Source organism: Lissotriton helveticus, chromosome 7 (assembly GCF_964261635.1).
Source record: "Lissotriton helveticus chromosome 7, aLisHel1.1, whole genome shotgun sequence".
Taxonomy (NCBI): domain Eukaryota; kingdom Metazoa; phylum Chordata; class Amphibia; order Caudata; family Salamandridae; genus Lissotriton; species Lissotriton helveticus.
The window spans coordinates 1,476,628,383-1,476,654,312 of record NC_136068.1 but is presented as its reverse complement, the minus strand read 5'-3'; the positions used below and the strand labels follow the sequence as shown (position 1 = coordinate 1,476,654,312).

The 25,930-nt window shown below is 42.7% G+C and overlaps 1 protein-coding gene across 2 annotated transcripts in view; it reads right to left on the bottom strand.

Annotated features, from left to right (window-relative positions):
• CCDC106 (coiled-coil domain containing 106) overlaps positions 1–25,930 on the bottom strand; it is a 205,709-nt gene that overhangs the window by 101,973 nt on the left and 77,806 nt on the right. For both annotated transcript variants that reach the window (XM_078654871.1, XM_078654872.1), the window contains exon 3: positions 10,057–10,166. In XM_078654871.1, the coding sequence (XP_078510997.1) occupies positions 10,057–10,087 (31 nt within the window). In that variant the 5' untranslated portion in view covers positions 10,088–10,166. The remainder of the gene's footprint in view (positions 1–10,056; positions 10,167–25,930) is intronic.

Sequence of the window (25,930 nt, the reverse complement as noted above, 5' to 3'; positions counted from 1 at the left end):
GGTGCTGTCCCGGAGCGGAGCTCTTCTCTCAGGCGGCCATTCTCCCTTGTGGCCAGACCACGCCCCCCCGGAATCTGTTCTTCAAGAGGCCAAATGTCCTCTCAATGCAATTTCTTGTACGTATGTGTGCAGCATTGTAATGCCGTTGCTGTGGTGCTGCAGGGTTGAGGTATGGGGTGAGGAGATACTCACGGAGAGCGTAGCTGCTGTCATCTGTATGATAGGAGCAGAGGGTGAGTGCCTGTTCTGCGCAGCTACATTATCACAGTGTACTATTGTGGGTCATGTGTACTTACCTAGTAGGTGTCCTTCACCAAAGTCTCCCCTGGCCAGTCGTGTATGAATGCCACTGTGCCGGAATATGAAGGAGTCATGTGTGCTCCCCGGGTAATGTGCCACTATGTCCATGATGATTGTCTTGGCATTGCACACCATCTGGATATTGAGAGAGTGGTAGCACTTGCGGTTGCGATACATGTATTCCGTTTGTGCTGGTGGACAGATGTGGATGTGGGTACAGTCAATGCATCCTATGATATGTGGAAATTGTGCTACGTTGTAAAATTGTAGCTTGGTGTCATTCAAGTCCTGTTGGCTGGTGGGGAATGAGATGTAGTGGTGTAGCCGGGTCAGCATTGCATCCAGGAAACTCCTTAGGCAGCAGGACATGGTGGGCTGGGATATCCCCCCTGCAACAGCGACTATCCCCTGTAAGCTTCCGGAGCCGAGAAGGTGCAGGCTGCACAATACCTGGACATGTGTGGGCACGGCATTGGTCCTCCTTGTTGGGTGCTGCATCAGGGGGTCTAGGTCCCGGATCAGCTTGATGATCATTGCCCCAATCAGGCGGTACTTGGCGTAAATTTGCTCCCTGGTTTGGCCCAGAAGGGTGACCCGCTGGCGGAATATCCGCTCCTGGAACCTACGTCTGTTCCGTGCTGCTCGTTGTAGCCTTCGCCGCCTGACCACCATGTAAAGTCCTGGCATTGTGAGAGTCCTCATGCTCCAGCTTCATGTCCTTAAGTGTGTTTGGTCAGGCCTGCACCTGTTGGTAGTTTGTCCTCGTTTTTTTGAATTATTTTTTTTTCCTTACTGGTTACCACCTGGTTTGGGTTCTCCCTAAATTGCGCGTCGCAAATTGCGATTTTCAGGTTTTTCGCATTTAGCGATTTTCCATGAATAGCGATTGGGATTATTTTGCGAGTTCGCAAATGATTTCGCAGAATCCATGGTTTCTCGCAATTTCAGAATCGCAAATGGCCTTCTTCAAGGATTCTGCGAATTTATTTGCGAATTAGCAATTTTTCTTTAGCGATTTCGCTTTTTTGGTATTTTCACTACCATGAATTCCTTTTAATCAAATTGCGATCACAATTGCTAAATCGCAGCTATTGCGATCGCAATTTGGCTTCATGAATCTAGCTGTTAGGGCCCTATTACGATTGTCCACCCGCCACCGTAACGGTGAACAGGACCATCCACAAGAGGTGCGGCGGTCCCGCTGTGGCCATTAGGATGCCACTGCCACCGTGACATCCCCCATTCACAACATTGTTGTGAGCACCGCCCGCCACAGTGCTGTGAATGCACGTTGTGCATTGGCATGCACAAGGTGACAGGCACCGCGCGTTGCCTGCCACCGTGTCCAGACACCGGTACTATATTGGAGTCCTTTTCCGCCTCGTCGCCTGTCCGACTGGCGGAAAACTGGCGGATGGTCTTTCCGACCGCAGGGATCCCCCGGTCATCGTAATATGGTTGGGGGAAAGTGGTAGGCGGGCAGTGGGAAATGGCAGGTCGATCGCCGCGGCTATACGGGGGTGGCGATCCGCCCGCTATACTAATAGACCCCTTAGTGTTGACGGTCTGAAGCTTAGAATGGTTGGGGCAACAAGAAGACCACAAATGTTACTCTGTGTTCCTTCTCTATCCTGCCCTCACCCCACACCATTTTGCATTGCATATTTTGGAGGTCTGAGTGAAAGAGCTAAAGCAAAGCTGTAGGAAACTAGAGAGGATGTGGAGAAGTACACAAAAGATGCAAGATAAGAACCATTATAGGGAATCCATCAAGAAATACAAGGCTGAAATTATACTGGCACAATCGGTGTTTTATGAACAAAAGATAAGGACGGCAGCTAATGCCCCGAGGGAAATCTTTCGGATCGCCAAATCTCTGACTAAAACCCCACTTATTCCCCCTAACCCAAAAGAAGCTCAAAACCGCTGCGACAAGCAGGCAGAGTACTTCTTCCAAAAGATTCAATCCATCTCCCTTTCTTTTACCTCTAATGAACAGAATCTTGTGGATGCAGAAAACATCTCTGCAAATTTCAACTGCCAGTTAATGGAAATTCCACTGCTCAACGAAGACTCCTTGAATGCATTAATGTTAAAAGTGACATCGGGCTCTCCTACCGATCCTGCTCCTTATCAGACCAATTATCCTAAACATCCTGAATACCTCTATCATTACAGGAACCGTACCAAAGGCATGGAAATGTGCTCAAGTTACGGCTTTACTGAAAAAACCTACTCTCGACCCAGAAATCATGGCTAACTATCGCCCAATTTCCCTTCTCCCCTGGGTGAGTAAGCTGCTTGAGAGGCACATCAATTCCACCTTGGTTGACTATCTGGAGTTTAACCACCTACTCCATGACTCTCAAGCAGGCTTTCGCCCAAAGCTTGGGACGGAGGTTGCCTTGCTGACAGTAACAGAGCTAGCCCGGAAGCACATGGATCAAACGGCACCACGGCAATTATGCTGCTAGACCTGAGTGCCGCCTTTGACACCGTGAACCATAATATCTTAATTTCTCGCATAAAACATCTCGGAGTGGCAGGTAAGGCTCTCTCCTGGCTGCGATCCTTTCTAGAGGATCGGAGGTTTCAGGTGTCAGAGGGTGCCACCCAATCCAAAGCTTGGAATCGCGGAGTGCCCCAGGGCTCCTCTCTAAACCCTACCCTTTTTAATGACTATATGGAGCCTCTGGCAGAGATTGTGCGTCCCTATGGCTTTGAAATTGTAACCTATGCAGACGATACCCAACTAGTGGTGGCTCTGAACCAGCTAGGGGGCACAGCCAGCAATCTGGGCAGTAGTCTAGAAGCAATAACAAAATGGATGGCCCTGTCCCACTTAAAACTGAATGGGGAAAAAACGGAGCTGATGTTCCTAGGAAAATCTGTTGTACCAAGAACCACCATTGATTGGCCGGCTTGCATGGGTGCTCCCCCAGAACCAAAAGATCAGATTAAAAGTCTGGGAGTATGGCTATATAACAACTTAAGCTTCAATCAGCAAGCCACCAAACTCTCTGCCACATGCTTTAGTCTGATGAGGATGTTGAGGAATATCTTGCCTCTCCTCCCCTTTCAAGCTCGAAGGATAATGGTACAGGCCATTATCCTGTCCCGCCTTGACTACGGGGAACGACCCTTTACGTGGGCCCTCCTGTCGGCACTATTAAAAAACTCCAAGTCATCCAGAATGCGGCAGCACGTCTCCTTCTTGGACTTTCTCGGAGACACTCGGGCGTTGCTGCCCTGAGGAAATTACACTGGCTGCCCATACAGGCCAGGGTAAAATTCAAGGCGATGTGCTTAATGCACAAAGCTATGTGGCAAAAAGGTCCCGCAATGATCTGTTCCTTAGCCACTCCCTACCATCCACGGCGATCGTTGCGTTCCAGTACAACCTTTTTGGTTACAACCAAGAAAATCAAATGAGCCACATGGGGAGGCCGCTCTTTTTTGTGGAATGCGGCTGCTGACTGGAACTCCCTGCCGCTCACCTTGCGCAGTAAACCTGATCTCCTAAAATTCCGCAAAAACTTGAAAACACTGCTCTTTCACTAACCCTTAGCTGGTGGTTATCGTTTCCTTCCCGTCCTTAGCGCTACGAGGCCTCCGGGTAGTAATGCGTTTTATAAAACTCTATTAATAATAATAATTAACAATAATAATAAGTGATAGCTGATGATGGCTCTCCAGTAAGGTAATATAAATATAAATCCATCTCATGTTCCAGAGTTAGATATAGCAGTAAATCTTGTGTTTAATAAAATTAATGGTATTGTTACTGCCACAATTTAAATGGTTTACTTCGGCAAACAATGAAATTTAAAATGTAAATAATTTCAATGTCCAAAAGAGTACTTACCACAGTTTTTCCCACCTCCTGCCTTCTATAAAAGGAAGGCGTGAGCGAGAGAAGAGTTTGAATGAATTGGCAGCTCATAAGTGGCCTGTTAAACTCTGTGTTATTTCTAGGATATGGAATAACCCGTAATAGGGTAATGATTAGGGTTGGGTGAATAATAGGAATTATGAGATTTTAGGTAATAATGCGTGAATTGGTGTTTCTGTATTGAATCCCCAAAATTTTTCCCCAGAGCTTCACACTGAGATTTTGACTGCTTTAAGCAGGAGAAACCTTCTGTGAATTAAATACATGATTTATAATTTTACTGGGCCCAGTAACATCTATTTCTGGGTTCATGAGAATTTATCAGCTACCCTTACTGTGGGCCTATGGTGAAGTAGGAAAGTTAAAACTAAAAGTAAAGCACAAAGAGACTCAAATAATAGGGATGAGTGGACAGATAAAGTTATATGGAACGAGTGAGGTGTTGGAGCTATTGAGGAAAGAGATAAAAGAATAATTTAATAAAGATAGGAAAGAAAGAAAGAATGTTCTGTGTGCCTCTGGAAGATGCTGTCTCTGTTTCTGCATGTGCCTGCAGTTAGAACGGATGATGCACTTCTGGTGGGTGACAGTTATTATTCGCATCGCAGGCGAACTCCAAGGCACACTCATGACCATCTCATGCACAGTGGTTGTTATGCCTAGCATCATGGTGGCCATCCGTGTGCTAACTGTGGGCAGCATGTTGGGACCATCACAAGTGTAATGCCTGATGTTGGAAAAAGTTCAGTGCCTGGCATTTTGTCGCTATCCTTGTTATAATTATGGCCATTGTGGCGTACCGGTATTATACCAACAATATTGGTGCTTGTACCCAATTTAATGGTGTCCATTCATGACAATAATGGTTTATATCCTTTGTGTTCCTGGAACATTAATGGCATGTTGTGGGTACTGCATCCTTGACGTTATTAGGAACATCCCTAACATAATGGTGGCCATCTATCATATTGTAGCAATTGTTGACATAGTAGTAGAGGTTTGTAGAGATCGATGTATTTAGCTAGATGGGCTGCTCAGGTGCTCTCTGTCCTGTGCAACCAGCTCCCTATTACCGCCACTATGGAGACCTCCATCACAGTGAGGGTGAAGTATTACCATAGTTTTTGTACCTATTATGCAGTGTCATCAACACAACCTTAGCGTTTCATTTCTCTCTGGGTACAACCCCATAGGCGAATAGTTCCTTGCCATCCTGCATCTCCTGGGATATGTGTGTGTAATCTTCGTAAATTTTCTTTTTTGATCATCAACATTCAGGACAGCCTGAGATAGAGGCCATTTCATTTATTGCTAATATTGGGTATTGCCATCTCATACCCAGGTATTAATATACAGTCCTTTTGGACAGTTATAAATGTATCTTGGCACTGTTGCTCATTAACTGCGTGGACCTGGGTTTGTAATTGAATTTATAACGGACATCTGCCTTCTACTCTGAGCATGTGAAGTCATCTTTATGTTATGCAATTGTTTGACTGTACATTACAGTCAAACCCCCCCTTTTTTCTGCCCTGTTTCCTAATTTAGGTTTTAGAAGCCACCTTGAGTGCGTGCGCAGAGGATGAGTTGCCATTAGCTTCCCCGACAAGTCGGGTAAGCACTTACAGAGAACTCTCCTCATCATTTCTGTAGCCACGTTAAAGACTTATCACACAATATATACCTGTGGCACAACAATTAGGGAGGGCTAGTGGAAATGTGTATAAAATCTTTGTTTTAAACACTTGTCTCTTCACAGGGAAGATGCTGCCCAGAAGACTCTTACGACTGATGCATCAACCTAATAGTTGGCAGTACCCTTTTATCCCATCGACCAGACTTGTTATGGTGGCAAGGTTCACAAACTCACATTGTTTCACATTTCACCCGGTCCTAAAGAGAGCCACGTCACCTCTGTGGCAGGCATTTAGGCTGAAACATGTTGATCAATTGCCCACATTGAGACCATGCTAGGTTGAATCTTCCTGCCATGGCCCATATACGTATTTTAATTCTATCCCCTGAATGTCCCATTAAAATTTATCTTTAACATACCAGGTAGTAAGTTTTAACTTCGCCTTCACTAATTTCACACATTCCCTCCTTCACGCCCCTGCTCATTTGAAGGTTTTAGTATACCTTCTTACAATCTCACATAAAACATAAGGTTCCGGCCATCGTGCATGAGAACCTTAAGCGTACCATCGGATACTACTATTCAGCGCCCCGGAGACCTGTGCCGATCCCCGCACTCGCTCACCTAACTGGACCCCCACGGCCCGTGCCGCCTCCACGGCTCGCCGCAACCAGCCTGATCCTCGATTCTCCAAATCGGTTCACAAGCATTGCCTAAATTGATTGCCTCGATTCTACCCGACACCTGTACGAGGCAGTGTGTTAAACAACCAGGCAATTCATTTTGGTAGTCCTGAAGATGATCCCTTAAATTTAAGAGCTTGGGATCGAAACGTCGACAATTGAAACAGTGCCACTACTTTGTTATTTGTATGAAAAAATTTGGTCACTGTGTTGGTTGGCTTGCTATATTTCATGAACAGTCAAAAAGCCACCTAAGCTCGAATTTTGCCTGAAATCCTTCATGTTTAAATGTTTTATGTTTTGTTCACTCTTTTTCCTAATTTCGGGTGCAGGACTGCGTCCCGTTATATTTCATGTCACTCGTTATGTAAAATATTTTTTGACTACATTGCACATTAAAATTCTCTGTCCGGCTGGACACTGAATGGTTATAGTACCCATCAAGGTCTCTATGTAATCTTTTTTCTGTACTTTTTACCTATGGACCATTGTTCTTTCAAAATAATTGATACCTGTGGCCCTTAGCTACTCATCGGGTCCCCTTGTTTGTTGAAAATAGGTTGAATCTTCCTGCCATGGCCCATATACTTATTTTAATCCTAGCCCCTGACGGTCCCATTAAAATTTATCTTTAACATACCAGGTAGTAAGTTTTAACTTCGCCTTCACTAATTTCACACATTCCCTCCTTCACGCCCTGGCTCATTTGAAGGTTTTAGTATACCTCCTTACAATCTCACATAATACATCCCTGAGTTCCTCCCTCACAGTGAGGGGGTTGTAGCCTGCACTATGACTAAGTTCGCAGTCCGAGGAGGTTCCCGATGATAAATCATGCCACCTATGGGTGGGTGAGGGAATAAGTCCTATAAAAAGGACTCCCCCACACTACTCGGTCACAATTTTGTCCCAGGGTGGCTTGTTTCAGTTGCCATAGTGGTAGCCTCGTCATAAGGTTGTCACCCTTAGTTCAGTGCGATCATCCTTAGTAAGACTGTAGCAAACATTGTTAAAATAGTGCAAAAGTCTGGTGTATTGATGACTCTGACAGAAAAGTTGCCTCCCTTTGCATTATGGGGTCAGGGAACACACAGTGGTGAACTGTTGTAACGAATAAATGATGGTGCATACCCAAGCAGACTGGATTGAAGATGATGGTTTATTAAGCTTGTTCCAAGTTACAGGTAATGCCCCAATAGAAGCAGCATCCTTGCTACTTAGCCCAATCAATACGTCTCATAAATTCACAATGCAACAGTGCAGATACCCCAAAAACTGAACACAGTGTCACTCAACCCACTTTACTCCTTCTGTATAGTAAACAGGACAAAGAAAACGTACACCCATACAACCTTGGGCTAAACACATGCCCCTACACCTTTAAACCCTTAGGAAGGGCGGACACTCATCTAAGCACAAACACTCTCAACATTCTAATGACCTCACACAGTGGCTGATCAGCAGGGACATCGAAACGTGGGGAGGAGGCATAGCAACCAAGGCAAGTCACAACGTGAACCTAGCATACTGTGGGCATTCTAGGCATTACTGTGGACATCCTGGTAAAATTGTGGTTATCCCAAGCCTAACTGTGCCTCCTATGATATGGCGACCAGCCACGCCATCTTATGGGGATCCCCGGGTATAGAGTAGGGATTTCCACGAGTTATGACTACCATGGTACACAATAGATAATAATGTTATGAAATGGTAATATACAGGTGAATGCGGCCAATTCTGTCCTCATGGGACAGTAATGCAAGGGAGTATGTGATGAAAATGAAAAGCTGATATTTGGGGATCAAATTCTGGAATTTAGTAAAAATGATAAAGGTGATATTATGGGACACAGAAAATATTATTCTAGAGAAAATAGAAACATTTGTTTGGGGAAGTTGAGTTTCTTTACCCAAAAATGGAAACCTGATATTTGAATCATAATGCAGATATTAAAAAAAAAATGTAAGTTGGTGTTATGGGCAAAATAGCTGCATTCGCAAAACATATATTAAGATAATATTTGACTAATAACTTGAAACACTATTGCAGATGTTTTTCCTTGAAGTAAGGGGGCAATTGTGGCTATAACTATTATTTCCCAACTAATGTGGAGACCACACATCATCTATCATGCGAACTACAAATTGAGTTTGTGTGATATGTGTAACTTTTAATTTTCCCACCTTTTACCTGACAAGTAGATTCTCAGTCGTAATATATCATCTACATGGAAGGTGGAGAGTAGCTAAATGAAAGAAAGTGGGAGGCAAAAGTAAATAAAGATGATAGGGATGTCTTGAAAATTGAAGGACTGTCAAACTGCATATCGTAAATATTTGAATTGTCTGTAAAACCTGTAGGTTAACCCAGCCTTGAAAAATACACTGTTTTATCAATCTAATTTTCATCATTTTTTGGGGGTATACTTCTGGAAAGTTTGGGCTTGCTTGTCACACCATATAAGTATTTCAGGCACAAGCCTTCAGAAATGCCTATAAGACTTAGGGCCAGATGTATGACCTGTTTTTGCATGCGCAAACAGGTTTGTGAACCAGTTTGTGCATGCAAAAACATAATGGGCCATGTACAAAGCCTATTTAGCGGGTCACAATGTATTTGTGACTCACTAAATAGATTTTGCGACTCGCTATTTGGAAGGGGCATTCCCTTCCAAATAGCGAGTCTCAAACCCATCTACTAATGTTTTGCAACCGCAATAGCAGTCGCAAAACACTCACAATTACCACCTACTTCAAGTAGGTGGTAATGCATTCGCAAATGGAAAGGGGTCCCCTTCCCCTTTGCAAATGCATGCGAAAATATTTTTAATGGGCAGGCAATGGTCCCACTGTCTGCACTTAAAAAATTAAACGAAAACGTTTAATTTAAAAAAAAAAAAATTAAATGCAGCCCGCTTTCCTTTAAGGGAAAAGGCCTGCATTTAAAAAAATGGCTTTATTTCAAAGCTGTCCCAGAAATGGTGGTCTGCTGAGCCCAGCAGGCCACCATCCCTGGAAGGGCCTGTCATTCCCAATGGGCTCACAAATTGCGAGAGGCTCAATATTAATGAACCTCGCAATATGCGACCCCATTGGGAATCGTAAACAGTGTTAAACACACTGTTGTACATTTTATTTTGTGCCTCGTAATTTGCAACTCATAATTAGTCGCAAATTGCAAGGCACAAAATAAAATGGTCGTACATCTGGCCCTTATTGCTATTACCTGATTTATTGGAAAAGTGTGCGCTGTAAAAAGCACAACTTGGCTTTTCTTTTAAACAGAACACCACTGGGGACGTTGGGCTCTTTTTGCCATTTTTGCTGTAAATGGTTAGGCAGCTTTATACATCCCACCATACAACCGCTGAATAAGAAAATATGAAATCTCCTTGAACATGGAGCTGTCTGCAGCTCTTCACTAGAGGATGTAACTCAACACTACAGAGGCAAGTGCTCGTTATAAGAAAACTTCTTCTTAAGAACCCCACTCCTTTGATCTGAAAATATAAGACATATGTGTGGATGGCTCCCCATGCGCTTTACCTGTTTGTGCTTGATGGTTGTGATTTGCCATTGAGATTCTACTCCAGCGTCCCCCCTTCTCAGAAAGCGTTCTGCTGGACAATTTTAAGCGCCACTGGTTCCAGTGAGGTCTGGAAATAGAAAAGGCAAATAAAGACAGAGAGCTGCATAAACAGTAGAAGGTGGATGTTAACCATGAGGCATCAATCAGCATCAGCAACCTTGTTATGCCACAAACTAGAGTCAGGAAAAAAGGGGGAGGGGACAGCTCCTCCATCTCACAGTGGACCCTTGCGCAAGCTGCATTTCATTGACGATGAGCCGAGTTGCTCCAAGCCTTGACAGTTGGAAGAAGCTAATGAAAACAAAGTAGGTAGCTGAACCGTTCCTGATAAAGAGTTATGTGCATTTGGCGTGACCGGGGGTGTACATGTGGCACCCTGGGGCATCCATTTTGTTGGATATATTTGCCTCACACACCCGAATGGATGTCATGCTTCATCATTGGCGTTTGCTCCTCGTCGGGGAGGCGGTGCAATCCCTGACGGGCTCACCTCAAAGAGGGGCTCTTTATCGGAGATCTTTTAATCCAACTGCCTTATGGTGAAGTGCGGGTATGTGGGAGAATGGAGCAAGTAGCCTGGAGAGTGATTAAAATGTAGTAGGGAGTACCAAAAAGTACTACTTTATTCTGGGGGTCTCCCGCTACGGTTAAAAGTGTGAATCCAACTCACTGGGTACCACCTAGTTAGGTGTGATGGCACTAAATGAAGATGGATATAAAAATGGTCAACATGTTTCTCGTCTAAGGAATTATCCGCGATTCATCAGGACCTTAAAAAAGGGGTAGAAATTATAAAATATGCAGTTATTCAACAACATGCTAGTGTCATGTGTGAAATGCAAGCAAAATCGGTTTTAATTACCTCTGTAGTAATATCCTATGCCTAAAGGTCGGGGATTATATACTGCATGAGTGTTCGGCGGTAAGAATACATCAGGAGAGCACCTTAAGATGTTGCTCTATCAGCCTGAGTTCCTGTCTTCTGACCTACCCATCGCCGCCGAGCTCGGATAGTTGGAAGAAGCTACCTGGAGAAGTGGAGGAGGGCCACTTGAGACAGGCGGTGGGCCCTATGCTGTACAAGACATGGCCACCTCCTTGGACAGTGATAGACACCATACAGTATGCCTCCCAGATTGTAAGAATCAGTGGAAGATAACATACATCAAAGACTACAATTACAAGTATTGCAGTAATAAAGTGCAATAGAAAATTGCAACAACACTTGTCATAATAAAAGTGTGCATGATCTTTTGCACCTGGTTCTTAATAGCTTGAGAGGAATGCTTTACCAACTTTTTCACGCTTCCAGAAGGGAAGGAGCTCTTGTAAATCATGGGCCCACCCACTCACTCAAGAGACCATCTCCCACTTCTTCGGGCAGTGGCATTCAACTACTTTTTCTAAACAATGATTGTAAATGTGACTTTAGACATGGAAAGTTTCTCAAGCGAAGCATATCAGTAAGGGGATGCACCTACTGCACATATGTGGATAACCAGGAGGTCAACTAGTTTGAATCCTGACTAGGCTGGCTGAAACATGAATCCTTCTTGTGTCACGTGTAATTGAGCTGTCAAATAATACCATCTTTTATCAATTTCCTAAAGTTAACACTATTTAGTTGCACAACAAAACTATTCAGGCTTCGCTTATGTATCCATGTGCAAATATGAAGCTCTGTAAATTTTGGTAAAACTAAAATAATCTTAGGGAAACATGCTGTATAATTTATGCGTTCTGAACAGACACTAAAACATGTTAAAGATAGTTCAGTGAGTTGAGCACATGCTGCACTGATCTGAATACAATTTGTTCAGAATCCAGCAAGTAAAGTCAAAAGTCACTGCAGAGATGTGTCCATGGGTGCAATTCAGTAAGACAGGCATATCAGTTAATGCACTTTAGACAGAGAGCTCTAGACACAGTCAGGTGTTTCATTGTTGTATTTCGGAGTGTGTAATCAGCAGGTCAAAGGCCAAACAGTAAGATAATTTAAGGTTAAGGGGTTATGGGGCCTGTTAAACTGATCACTGCCGCTGTGTAAGTCACAAACTGCATTCCAATTTGGATATCTTAAGTGGTTAGTATTTTTTTTTATTGTTTCTTTATTTTCATATTAAGCAACCTAAACCCTTACTGGGTGGCAGAGTCAAGTGCATAACACACACAGAGACGCAGGTATAGTAAATTGCGAAGTGTAAAAAGACAGGTAAAGGGGTTGCGTACAATAATTAGAATGCTTGGGAACTACTGATGTGAGCTTTCTAGTTTAAAAAGTAAAAGCATTCTAGAGTCAGATGATTTAGAATTGATAGGTAAAATACATAAAATAGATAAATCACCTGCAGTGATGATCATGGAAATATGTCCTCAAAGTCATAATGGTATTTCGTGTGTTGGGTAGAAAGTACATGATTTCCCTCAAATTCTACTGTTCCATGGAGGTTGCAAGAAGAACGTATTATGTATACAGCCGAGATCTGCCTGTAAACTGCAGATCGCAGGTAAGACATTCAACAGTGCTAACTATCTCAAAATGAGCTGAATAGCTCTGCTTTTCCGTCTTACAATTTACTCCAATTAGTTTCATTTTTCACTTTCTTAAATTAAGTGGCTCCCACTTAAACAATCACAACAACAGGAAAATACACCTCTCTATATTAGATGGCTGAACAAGACTATAGTTTGTTTGATAAAGGCACCAGACAGCACTGAAGCCATCCTCACCGGATACAAGATTGTTAGGCAAGACCGTCAGCACCAACCCAGTGTTGGAGTCATCATCATATTCCTGATTCCACCAACTGCACCACGGACACCCGCAACTACATGGAACATCACACTTTCAAGTTAAGCCTCATAGCCAACTTTTCCTTGGGCAAAAGCCTAGTATACAGACCAACAGGACCCCACATAATTTTTGCCAGCAACATCACACACTTCGATGATCCCCTCATCATTAATGCCAGCACCTTCATCCTCCTGGGACACCTTAACTTTCACCTAGAAGACCGCACCGACCCAGACTATACGACCCTTCTAGAAAACTTCAGAAACCCTGGCCTCAATCAGCACATTACCCAATCCATCCACACTGCCAGACACCTACTAGATCCTCAATCAGGAACATCACAGTTGACAAGCCAGCAGCTATGACTCAGGCAAACCATGGCCTCATCAATTTCAACATACACATTCCGCACCATTACAGATCTACTACCAATGGAATCGCCCACTGCTGCTGGAAAAGCATCTCAAAAGAAGAGGGGACATCTAACCTCACTGAACACCAGCCCGAGCACACCAGCGACTTGCAGAAAACCATTAAAAACCTAAAAAGCTGGATGACTATGTGCCGTCACCTTAGCTCCCTCAAGCATAACTGAACGCAAGCGCCAGGCCACAGGCCAGCTGGTACACAAAGGAACTCAGGTTGAAGAAACACCACTGAAAGCAACTGGAGCACAGGCCGAGGACAAGTTGAGACACCGCAGATAAAGAAATCTTTAAATCAGCCCTATGACGCTACCACCAACAGATACAGAATACCAAGCGTACAGCTCTTGCAGTTTACATTGACGCCAGCACGAATAGCAGCAAGGAAAACTTCACCATCACCATCAATTTCACCACGCCTCCGGCCAGACAACTCATACTCACGCCTTTCGATATGCAACTGATACTCACCCTCTTGGGCAAGACCCCCAACACAAGAAATAATGTTCACGTTAACTGGTGAAAGCCAGCTGTCTTAAGCTCAACACAAACAAGACAGAAGTAGTGATCAATGGCAAGGACACATCACCATGGGATTCCAAATAGTGGCCGGCCTAACTCGGACCTACACCAAGAACCCATGCCAGGAATCTCTGAATAATCATCGACAGCAAACTGGCCATGATCGGACAAGTCAATGCATACTGCTTCCACTCCCTGAAGATGGGGAGGAAGATCTTCAATAAGCAACACTAGAAAAATTATCACTCACACCCTATTCACCAGAAAGTTGGACTGAGTTCACCTTTTATGCTGGGATCTCCAAGCAACTCACTAGAAGACTACAAGCAATCCGGTAGCCAGACTCATCCTCCAACACAGAACTCACATCACACCACACCTCAGAGCTACACTAGTTCCTAATACAATACACAAACACATTCAATTCAGACTCCTCACATACATTCAGGGCACTACACATTCAGACCCAACCTACCTGCACAGCTGCATTTTCTTCCACCAACTACTCAGATACGTCCGCTACGCAAAACTCCTACTCGCTGATGCAGCGCTACTCCAGAAATAATTTCTAAAAGCATATCACCTTTCCCTGAATCACCAAATCATGCATTTACTCATCAGTGGGGCCCATAACACTGTGAGCTACTCACAAAACACTTCCAACTTACGTCATGGATCGGTGAGATTCAAAGGAGAGCTGCTGTATCATAGCGGAGTGTCAAAATTAAAACTAACTATTTATACTATTTACACTTGCAGTTTAAAGAGTTTTACCATGGTTTTTATTAACAAAACATTTTATTTAGACACACCACCATTTTGGTCAACGGATCTGCTATTAAGAAATTAGGCGTAGGAAAATACCAGACCAGCTTAATTCTCAATTTTTATTAAAAGCAAAATTTAGCATGTCTAATAGTTTATTCGCTTTATTTATTTCTTTATTCACAAGATGACTTTTAAAAAGTAAAAGTTTTATCTCAATCAGTTATATTCATTTTTATTTCTGAGGTTCAAAAATAGACATTATTATTTAGATTTCAGAACACAAGTATTAGCAAAAGACAGATAGTTCTCAAAATTCATTTTCTCCTAATTTCCCTAACTAATATCCTCATCTAAAGCTCATTTCTCATCCAAAGAAATAACAGAAAATTATTCAAAGTCTTACATCTCAGGAAAAATCAGCATACCATCTGCATCTCAGGAGGAAATTGAAAGAGTTTTTTCTTAAAATCTGCACTTTTTATACCTTCTTCACTAACTTTATCTACAAAAGTAACTATCAGCATAAACTTGAGTTCTGATTGGACAATTTGGGGGTGGATGAGCATCACCTCATCATTCTAATATTCAATTTCCGTTGTGTCAGCCGAATTTTAAAGAGTCCTTTGTTTAAGAAAGTCTTTGGCCTAGTCACATCCTCAACTAGCAACTCCATGGACTTTCCCCACGTTCAGTAACTCATACGTCCATTCTTTTTGGCAGTCCTCAGGACTTCCAGGGCATGTTGTCCTTGAACTGGTTTTGTTCATGCACAAGCTGCTCGCATTCAAAACTCGGACATGGGCTGCGCGTGCTCAGTTCATCTTCTATTCACAGTTAATAAAGCAGCCATATTTTCACTAGGCCTCACAGGCCAGAATGTGAACTATCATAGAAACAAACACAAATAAATGTTAATTATTAAAATATAAATGTAAATGTGGGATTCTTGTAAAGCGCACTGTTACTCTACCCGAGTGTCCTGGCGCTGTAGACCGCTGGGGAACCCGTCCTGGTTTTCCCTGTGAGATGGTCCCTTTCTGGGTATCTCCAGGGTGAAACCAGGCATCCCCGGCGTCTGTGGGGGGCCGTTGTAGAGATGAGGCAAGCTTAATGCCCAGAGTTGCCGAGGGTGTTCCCTGGTTAGAGTAGGCACTGAGGCGAGAATTATCGAGTCCGTTGACCCTGGTCCAAGATCCTGCCGCGTCGGGAATTGAACCCTGGTCGCGGGCCGTTCTCTGCTTACAGGTCTGCCGCCTCTAACCAGTGAGCCACACCACTCCACACTCCACAACACAACACAACATATAGCCCTTCTGTTTACCTCCCCCTATACTAAGGTTTCCCTATTAGTTGTTACCTAGCAAAATAAGCAACACATATGCGATTTATACTCACTTATCCTTCGGTTTCTGACACAAATACATGCACAAAAAGCACATTTATGCCACTTTTAATTATACCGAAGCTTTTGCATTATTTCACATCACGACAACAATATTAATTAGTTAGTTATATTTTTGTCATACAAGCAGATTAGTATTCCCACGTGTATTTGTGTGTGCATTCTATACTATGTTGGTTAATATTTTTCCACATCACGCAATTAATAAAGGTTATAGTTATGAGGAAATTACTTTGCGAGGGGTATACAAAATTTTGTTTCTCCACCTCGCTCCATCAACTCCCTCCATTGGTGATCTTATCACCAAATATCTCCCAAAATTTTGCACATTTTTATCAAAACATGTTTCGAGTTCTTCAAATTAGTATGGGTTTATACTCTAGTATCTTCTTCTCTAGTTTCTTTAAAGACCTTTTCTCAAAATTCCTCCATTGCTATATCACAGTTTTCTCTTTCTCTTTCTCGTTTTTCTTGAATTGCTTTCTTTATTAACTTTCTTGCATTCCTTCTTTTTCTATATATGCAACATAATCTTAATATCAAAAACACTAATACTATTACGGGGACTGGAATTAGTATCTTACCTATAATAGAACTACCTATTTCTTAAAAACCAATGCTTAACGGCTAAAAAACTTCTCTCAAGTCGTTCAAGAACACCATCAACCTCCAGTGGTTCAATTTCCTTATGCAACTCTGTAATGTTTGTAATGTACTTTTCAATAATTTGACTTTTATCTGGAATGTAGGTACAACAGTGCTGTACCTTCAAAATTCCACAAACTCCTCCTTCTTTTGCCAATATTATATCAAGAGCAGGACGATTTTGCATTACCATAGCTCTCATAGCAACCATTTCGGTGTTTACCATTAAAAATCCACCGGCTGTGTCTGTTGACAAACGATCTACTATCGTTGACAATCTTCGAATTCGATTTGCATTAAAAGATATTCCCACTGCTGGTATCAGTGCTCCAAAAATATCACTTGTTATTTCTATAACACTCTCTCTTTTTCTACGACTTAAAGGTTTACCTATCTCATGTATCCCATTAGTACCTCTATCTACATGAAAGATTTTTGGAAAGACCAAACCCACGTAGCATGTCCCGTACCAGTGGTCAGGTAATCTATAATAAGCTTTGTTTCCGCATATGAAGTATTTACCAGGAAAAACTGGATATTTTCCCCTTTTAAATCCCCAACCTCCTATGATTCTATAGGTGTCTTTACATTGACTTGCTCCCACAAAATAATTGTCATACACAGTGTTGTCTCTCATAATACAAAATTTCCCTAACAATGGAGTGTCTATATTTATGGCCACATTCACATTTCTATCATCAAGATTTTCATCTTCAAACGTCCAATATTTGGATTTTTCATGCTTTACCTTTTCACTACGTTTATAAACAATTCTTCTCTCTTCAACCATATCTAAAAATGCTTTCTCCTCAACTCTCATTTTACATGTCAAATTATTTTTGATACAAAAGGGGATGATGGACGGAGCGTTTGAGCAAATCAAACACTCACCCCCAGTCAACTGATCTGGGTTTAATCCATCACCATTCTTTAGCCCACTCAGCCACCCCAGTTCAGACATGGCCATATGCAAATCAGTCTGACCCTGTGCCTCATGGGAACAGTCCAGCCCGAACTGCCAAGCCATGTCTTCCCTGGACCGGAAACAAGCATCCTGGGACCGGTTTCGGATTCATAATCCTCATCAGCCAGGCTATCTTGAATCCAGTGGCCAAGTGAGCAAGGGACTCACGTCTGAGCATGCCCTGCCAACTTAGGGTGGAAAAAGCGATACAAAAGGGGATGATGGACGGAGCGTTTGAGCAAATCAAACACTCACCCCCAGTCAACTGATCTGGGTTTAATCCATCACCATTCTTTAGCCCACTCAGTGACCCCAGTTCAGACATGGCCATATGCAAAATAGTCTGACCCTGTGCCTCATGGGAACAGTCCAGCCCGAACTGCCAAGCCATGTCTTCCCTGGACCGGAAACAAGCATCCTGGGACTGGTTTCGGATTCATAATCCTCATCAGCCAGGCTATCTTGAATCCAGTGGCCAGGTGAGCAAGGGACTCACGTCTGAGCATACCCTGCCAACTTAGGGCAAACAAAGCGATACAAAAGGGGATGATGGACGGAGCGTTTGAGCAAATCAAACACTCACCCCCAGTCAACTGATCTGGGTTTAATCCATCACCATTCTTTAGCCCACTCAGCCACCCCAGTTCAGACATGGCCATATGCAAATCAGTCTGACCCTGTGCCTCATGGGAACAGTCCAGCCCGAACTGCCAAGCCATGTCTTCCCTGGACTGGGTGTGAGTGTTTGATTGATTCAGATGCTCCGTCCATCACCACCCCCTTTTGTACCGCTTTTGGCCGCCATAAGTGTGGCAGGGTATGCTCAGACGTGAGTCCCTTGCTCACTTTGCCACTGGATTCAAGCAAGCCGGGCTGAAGACGGCTGGAATGCCAGAAACCGGTCCTCGGAAGCTTGTTTCCGGTCCAGGGAAGACATGGCTTGGCAGTTCGGGCTGGACTGTTCCCATGAGGCACAGGGTCAGACTGATTTGCATATAGCCATGTCTGAACTGGGGTGGCAGAGTGGGCTAAAGAACGGTGATGGATTAAACCCAGATCTTTTGACTGGGTGTGAGTGTTTGATTGATTCAGATGATCCGTCCATCACCACCCCCTTTTGTACCAAATTATTTTTGAAGGCGTACTCATGACTCAATTCGTCTATTTCTAAAAAGAATTCCCCCATAACTCTGGCAGGCTTTTCTTTATTCATGGCATCAACAATTTTGAACTGAGCAAAAACATCATCTGAATTTGAGTAGTAATACTCTAGCTTTCCTGTTTGGCAAAACAGGCTTGCAATCACACTACACGTGACTCCATATGTAAGTGGAAGGTGGTGATACGTCACCCCTTCTGAAACAGATGCAGGTAATTTTACACAAACATAGCAGTCACTAGCATCCATTGTCTTACCATACTCTGATAATATTCTTGAAAACGTATTCTTAGTGTAATCACTAATGGAGCTATCCTGATGCATTTCTTGTCTATATACATGCTGCTTGTTAGATTTTGATTCCACATTTTGTCCACTTGAACTCACATTATGTTTCAACTTCACTAAGTTATCCTGAATGACAATTGCTAAGATTATCCATATCAATATTAGTAATCCTGTACATATCAAACATGATCTACACTATTTTCTAAAGATAGAACATTTCGTTTTATGGTCATTGCTAGACATTTTTTATTTTTTTACATAGCGATTTTTCTAACAATTTTTCTTTGACCTTTTGTCACCTATGGGCTTTCACCTTTCACTTACAATGTCTTCTTTTATAACACGATTTCAGGTTTCACCTTTACTCTGTACCTTTGATCAATTATCACTTTTCTCTGTGATTCAGTTCTTTACTCACTTTTCCCAATTGACTTTGGGCTGTATAAGTTCTTTTGGCTACTGTTTACTTCTTTAATAGGAGGTAGAACATTATAGGACCACTCAGGTGATTTATATTTTTGATTTGGTCTTCTCACTCTTTTTGGCCTTTGAACAACTTCTATTCTTTTTTCCCAACGACTCCTTTTGACTGGTTATTTCATTTACTTGATCTTCTGGTTTTCTCGCTTTGTTAACCAGTTTAAATCTCAGTCCATCGGCCTCTTTTGGCCAATTATCTCCTTTACAACCTTTTTTTGTCTTAGGCTCTGTGGTATTATGCTCCACTCTCCAGGCCCCTTTTCTTGAACTCTTTCTCAATGGATTTTCATCTGCACTGCCGTCAGTTTCACTTTCAGTCTCTTCGACAGTTTTATTTATGACAAACTTTATAGTGTCTTTGTCTTTTTCAGAATCAGTTTTCTCCCTTGACAGTTCTTTCACTCTGTTAGGAACATCTCCATAGCTGGTACTTGGAATCTCATCCTTATTGTGAGTTATTTCCTCTTTTCCAGTGTCAGGATTTTCGTTCCTGCTTTCAGAGCTTTCAGACTGTTTTTCAGTATTTTCTTGATCACCAGTTTTATCTCCACATTGCTCAGTGTCCTTACTGGTGTCAGTCTCAACCAAATCTCGATCTTCAGATTGATCTTCAGAATTCGGTATTTCGACAATTTCTCCTTCTCCTTCAGACTCCGAACTTGCATCTGATACTTCCAGATGTCGACGTTCTTGTCGAGCTCAGTATCTGGATTTCCCTCTGGCTCACCTTCAGAGTCAGAATACGTTGTGCTTTCACCTTCCTTGTCTGGATTCTCAGGTTCAGGCACACAAATGGTATGGCTTGCGTGCACCCATCTTTTTACTCCGGCACATTTAACTGCAGTGGTGCTGACCAACATGACTTGTCTTGGTCTCTGCCAACGAGGCACCAAACAATTTCTTCTGCGATGTACCTTTATACGAACCCAGTCTCCAGGAACTAGATCATGAGCTGGATTTTTCTCTTTCGTGTTTGATTCAGTTCCCACCTGATGGAACACAGAAGTCACCACGTCAGACAGGTTTTTGCAGTAATCCAGTATGATGTCATCATTAATAGTTAACAGTTTATCAACTGGTACAAATGCTTGTCTCATCACCCTGCCCATTAAAACCTCATGTGGACTTAATCCAGTTTTTCTGTCGGATATGCTCCTTAAGGTAATCAAAACAAGTGGTAAGGCATTTGGCCACTTTAGTCCTGTTGCCAAACACATTTCTGCAATCCTGTTTTTAATGGTTCCATTTACTTGTTCAACTACTCCTGAAGCTTCAGGTCTGTAAGCACACTGCAGTTTCTGACGAATGTCCAGTGCTTCACATATCATCTGCATGAGTTCATTTTGAAAGTGAGTGCCACGATCAGTTTCGATCGTTACTGGAAATCTGAACCTCGGGATTACCTCACGTAAAAGCAATTTTGCAACAGTTAGCCCATCATTTCTCCTCGTGGGGAAGGCCTCTACCCACCGAGAGAACAAACAGATGATCACTAAAACATATCTGAATCGGTTACAAGGTGGAAGTTCTATAAAATCCAACTGCATTCGTGTAAAATGACCTCCCTCCTGTCCTATGGTTCCCAGACTCACAATTGTTTTTCTGTTTGGATTAAACTGCTGTCACAATAGACATCTCTGGCACAGGCTTTCAGCGATCATCCTAAACTTGGGATTGTACCATATCTGTCTAAACAGACGAGGCATGGCATCTCTTCCAACATGAGCTTGACCATGCTACATTCGGGCCATATTTGAGATCATGCTATCGGGCATTACTGGTCTTTCATCTTTGTAAACCCAAATTTCATCTTCCTCTCTTTGTTTGCATCCTGCTTTTAACCAGACATTTTTCTCTTCCTCATCAGCTTCTTCCTGCATTTGCCTCACTTCCTGCCAAGTTTCAACTACTGTTGTTAGCATTAAAGTACTTGAAACATGCTCTTTTTCTCTTAGCACAATATTTTGCAATTGAATCTACGTACTTGTTACCTCAGGTGATATAATCATCCCCTTCTTATGAGCTGCACATTTTACCACAGCAATCTTGTCAGGTAATTGAATTGCGTCAATCAACATTCTCACAAACTCTGCATTACGTATTGGTGAACCTGCAGAAGTCAAATAACCTCTTTGGGACCACAGCTGTCCGTAATCATGGACAACTCCGAATCCATACTGACTGGCAGTCACTATGGTAACTTTAATTTCCTTTCCCAGTTCACATGCTCGAATCAAAGCAATCAATTCTGCTATTTGAGCAGAACGAATCCCTTTCAGACCAGATGCTTCCAGTACATCTGCCACTGTACAAACGGCATATGCTGCACTCAAAACACCTTCATTTGTTCTCAGACACGAACCATCAACAAACATCACATAGACGGATTTAGGCAATGGCTCATCTCTGATGTCTGGTCTTGGTTTGGTACAGTATTCAAGAACATCTAGGCATTTGTGATCAACTTCATTTCTCACTTCAGTTTCCATGGTATCAGGCAATAGTGTAGAAGGGTTTACATTTACGCATCTAGAGATTGTCACATTTTCTGCTCCCAGAATTACTTTTTCGTACTTTGTCATTCTATTGTTGGTCAAATACTGTGTTTTTGTCCTAGTGAGGAGAATCTCCACAGAATGAGGTACATACACCCTCACAGGAAATCCCATTACTATTCCTTCACTTTCCTCTAGACTTACGCTTGTAGCTGCTACTGCTTTTAGACAACCTGGCAAATCTTTTGCAACTGGGTCTAAAACAGCTGAGAAATACGCAATTGGCTTTCTCAGTTTTCCATGTCTCTAAATCAGTACTGACAATGCACATCCTTCTCGTTCACTGCAGTACAGTTCAAACTCTTTTTCATAGTCAGGCATTCCTAAAGCTGGTGCTTCACATAAGCTCATTTTTAGCTGTTGAAATGCTTCCATCTCAGTTTTGGTCAGTACTATAGGATCTCTGATATTTGCTCTAGTTAATCTCTGTAATGGCTTTGCTATCAGTGAGAAACCACTAATCCATTGTCTACAGTATCCTACCATTCCCAGGAACATCCTTACTTGTCTTTGAGTTTTTGGTGGCTGCATTCCTTGTATAATTTTGATTCTTTCTGCGGTGACTTGTCTAATTCCTTTGGCCATCTTATGACCTAAGTATTGCACTTCTTTCTGACAAGATTGTAATTTTGATGGAGACACTTTATGTCCCTCTTCTGCCAAATGATTCAGCAATGCAACGGTATCTGTTATACATGCATCTTTTGTCTTTGATGCCACTAGGAGATCATCAATGTACTGAACTAATACAGACTCTCCAGGCATGTTCAAGCTTTCTAGTGATTTCTTTAGCAACTGATTAAAGATAGATGGACTTGTATTGTATTGTATTGTATTAGAGACTTATATAGTGCAAAACTATCACCCTACGGGTATCCTGGCGCTTGGATCAGAGAGAAGCCCGAAAAAGGAGAAATCAGAATCAACTATTTAAAAGATATGCTTAAAACCCATTGCTTGTGAATAGCCAGGTTTTCAGGCTCTTCCTAAAGCCAATCAACGAGCTAGCCTGTCTAAGCATTAGAGCAGTTCATTCCATATACGAGAGGCTATGACTCCAAAGGCTCTACCACCTTTCCGAGACCTCTTAAATCTGGTGGTAGTTATCAAGCTGGAGTTTGAAGAGCGGAGCTGCCTACTGGGATTGTACCAGGTAAATGTTTCCTGTAGAGGAACTGGGCCCTGACCATGTACTGCCTTATATACAATGCAAAGGGATTTAAAGCGGCTTCTCTCCCTGATGGGCAGCCAATGAAGATCTCTTAGGGCCAGCGTCGTAGAGGATCTGCGTTGTCTATTTAGGGCCAGTTTTGCTGCCATCGATTGAACTCTCTGCAACCCCTGTACAATATATTGTGGTGCTCCCAAGTACAGGGAGTTGCAGTAGTCCAATCTACTCAATATTATACTCCTCACTATAAGAGGACGGGTGTCTTCTGGGAGTAGGGGAAGGATTTTCCATAAAGTACGGAGCAAGGAGAGGCAGGTACTGGCAGTTTTATTAGCCTGTGCATCCATTTGGAGGTTTTCGTCTACCATAACTCCCAGATTGCGCACCACTTTAGCCGAGGCCAAAGCGTCACCCTCAGGAGTGAGCTTAAACTCTAACGGTAAGTGGTAAGACATTCTCGTGGCAGGCCAGTATAGTACCTCAGTTTTTCCCTCATTAAATTGTAGGGCATTTCTCTTGAGCCAACCTGCAGTTTGACACATAAACTCCTGGAGGGTATCAATAGATATCGCTCTTTTCCCCTCCAGTGAGAGTATCAATTGGGTGTCATCTGCATAGTTGATGAGATCTATCCCAAAAGATTTGATAATGGGAAGTAGAGGGCGTAGATAAATATTGAAAAGAATCGGGCCTATTGCTGAGCCCTGTGGTACACCATGGAGTACTGGGGACATGGCAGAGGTAAATGGCGATAAGGATACCGCCTGTTGTCTTCCTGACAGGTATGATCGTAACCATTTTAAAGCCTGTCCTTTTACCCCTATGTCTTCCAGTCTCTCAACCAACACTGCACGGTTAACCGTATCAAATGCGGCTGACATATCCAATAGTATCAGGACAGATGATACCCCGTTGTCAGCACGCATTCGCAGGTTATCCATTGCCGTTACCATGTCCCGGGCGGAAACCAAACTGATCCCTGTCCAGCAGTAAATTGTCCTCTAGATAGCACGATAGACCTTTACTAAGTACCTTTTCAAGGATTTTAACTGGGTAGGGCAGTAAGGAGATTGGTCAGAAACTCGCTGGGTCAGAGGGGTCCAGGGAGTTTTTTTTAAGAAGTGGAGTTATAATAGCTTGCTTCCAAGCCTCTGGTACCACCCCTTCCTCCAATGACTGGCAGCAGATCTTCCATAGCCATGTTAGAGTTTCTTCCCCCAGGGTTTTCCAGATTTTAGGCGGGGAAAGGATCTAGCGGGGATCCTGAGGCCACACTTGCTGGTTAAAAGAGTCCTCTGTGGGAGAGTGGAAGATATACAATATGGTAGCTGTTTGAGATTCAGAGGCAGATTTCTCAGCTAAGCCAGCCACATCGTTAGATTGCAAATTCCAAACAATTTTAGTTATTTTCTCTTCAAAAAAGTCAGCGATATCATCACATAGCTTCTGTGAAGCTATTACCTTATTACTAGCACATGCTGGACTAGATAGGTTCCGGACGATATCAAAAAGTGCGTTGGTACTTTTAGGGGCTTGCAGAATAGAGTTGGCATAAAAATCAGCTTTGGCCTTGGCAATAGATTCCTTATAATGGGTCTGTGCTGATTTCAAGGCTTTCCTATCCAAATCCAAATATGCCCTCCTCCATTTCCTCTCTGCCTTTTTACATATTACCCGTAACTGTTTTAATTTGTTGTTGAACCAGGGGGCAGAAATTTTCCTCCTGTTTTTTAGGCGCTTTATTGGCACCACTGTATCAAGGGAGTCCGCCATAATCTTGCAGTAGGTCTGATAGTTTTCACCTACAGAAGAGGAAGGGGTAAAGGACATCCGGCCCTGGAGAGGCAATAGAGTTTTATTTTTTATCAGCTTGGCCCATTCTCTTCCCTTGCGGAAACTCAATGGAAGATTGCTGGTGGCCTTTCAGTATACCCCTGAGGAATTCGGCACCATGCCAAAATACGATCTCCGAACCGGAACGCAAATATTGGCTGGGTTTTTGGGTGCAATGGAACTGTAAAGAACGCATTACACAGATCGATCACAGTGTACCATTCTGCATCATGGGGAATTTGATATAAAATCACTGCTGGATTTGGTACAATCGAACTACATGGGATGACTATTTTATTAACCTTTCTCAAATCCTGTACAATCCGTAAGGTTCCATTTGGCTTGTTCAATCCCATTATCGGTGAATTACAAGGACTACTTTCTATCTCTCTCAGTATACCTTGCTCAATCATTTTGTTTATCACTGGAGTTATTCCTTCTATTATTTCTGCTGTCATTTTGTATTGGGGAATTCACACCTTCTTTTATAGAGACTTTTACAGGATCTACATCTTTCATTAATCCAATATCTTCTCATGTTAAAACCCACACCTTCTCTTTCACTACCTTTTTCAATTCATCAGGTATTTTTTCTCGATCAAACACAGGAAACAATTTATTTTTCTCTGCCTCAATCATTAGCATGGTCATTTTATACAGGCTATCTTCATCTGGGGTTTGCAATTCTATGCCATCTGGTGAACAGTATATGGCACAGTTCATCTTACACAAAATGTCTCGTCCTAACAAATTTACGGGGCTACTATCACACACCACAAATCGATGCATGTCTTTGAAATTTCCAATTTCTACTTCAACTGGTTG